The sequence below is a fragment of the Kryptolebias marmoratus genome, linkage group LG14, assembly GCF_001649575.2.
Source record: "Kryptolebias marmoratus isolate JLee-2015 linkage group LG14, ASM164957v2, whole genome shotgun sequence".
Classification (NCBI taxonomy): Eukaryota; Metazoa; Chordata; class Actinopteri; order Cyprinodontiformes; family Rivulidae; genus Kryptolebias; species Kryptolebias marmoratus.
In genome coordinates, this window is record NC_051443.1 from 24,261,284 (window position 1) to 24,262,282 (window position 999).

Sequence of the window (999 nt, forward strand, 5' to 3'; positions counted from 1 at the left end):
GCCCCTGACAGCATAGCTCCTAGGATCATTGGGACACTCAAACCCCTCCACCACGATAAGGTGGCAGCCCAGGGAGCTCCCTAGCTGCAAAAATGGCTGATTTGCACTAATTTATGCGTTTCCTAATATCTCCTAGCTGTGGCGGCCATCTTGAATTGGGTTGACTTCAAATGTTAATGACGTTTAGACGCCCATCCAGTGATTCCTCACTGAGAGTTTGATTGAAATCCATCCAGTGGTTCACGTGATATTATGCTAACAGACGTGGTTGTGATTTCGATCGAGTAATAGGCGTTTTATCACCTGTTGAATGTTTCTGTAATTTATCAGCCGGCTCTGGGCTCGGATTAAAGGTCCGAACACACTCGGATGTCAGCACCGAGTCCGAAGAGTTCACGGCGACTGACCTGTCTGAGGAATCCCGAGTCCTGAGCCTCCCCCGGAGACGTGGACCGGCTGGGACCAGCCGACCTGGTGTAGCACTGCTCCCTGCTGCCGTGGCGCTCGCAGGAGTAGTACCACTGCTTCTCCCCCGCGGAGGAGTGGTGTCTCCTCTGGAGGGGGCGGCTGCGCTCCCGCTCCCGCGCCCGCTCCCTGGACGAGTCTTCAGCCGGGGGGTCGGTAAACGAACCTGCAAGACGGCATCATTAATCACAGCTGACTGCTCATTAACGAGGAGTCAGCTCCTGGATTAATTCTAGTTTTCAGAATAAACCTGCGACGATAAAAAGGCCGACGTTCTTGTGTTCCAGGGCCGTAACCAGACTTTATCCCCCTGCACATCAGCTCCAATGAAGACCAAAACTTCATTAAAATAGAAGCATTTATTTAAAACAAGTGACTTGAATGTGTATATGAGATGTATTTGTGTGTGTTTGTAAATCCATGGGGATCAGCCTCATCTGAAGCAACAGAGGACTCAGGGCACAACCATGATGACTCACTGAAATGACATGAATTAGTTTCTATGAATGTTGATTCAAAACACAAGATTTTAGC

At 49.8% G+C, this 999-nt stretch overlaps 1 protein-coding gene across 1 annotated transcript in view; it reads right to left on the bottom strand.

Moving 5' to 3' along the window:
* cacna1bb (calcium channel, voltage-dependent, N type, alpha 1B subunit, b) overlaps nucleotides 1-999 on the bottom strand; it is a 140,768-nt gene that overhangs the window by 5,273 nt on the left and 134,496 nt on the right. Inside the window, exon 51 of the mRNA XM_037979527.1 lies at nucleotides 408-631. Coding sequence (XP_037835455.1) covers nucleotides 408-631 — 224 coding nt within the window. The remainder of the gene's footprint in view (nucleotides 1-407; nucleotides 632-999) is intronic.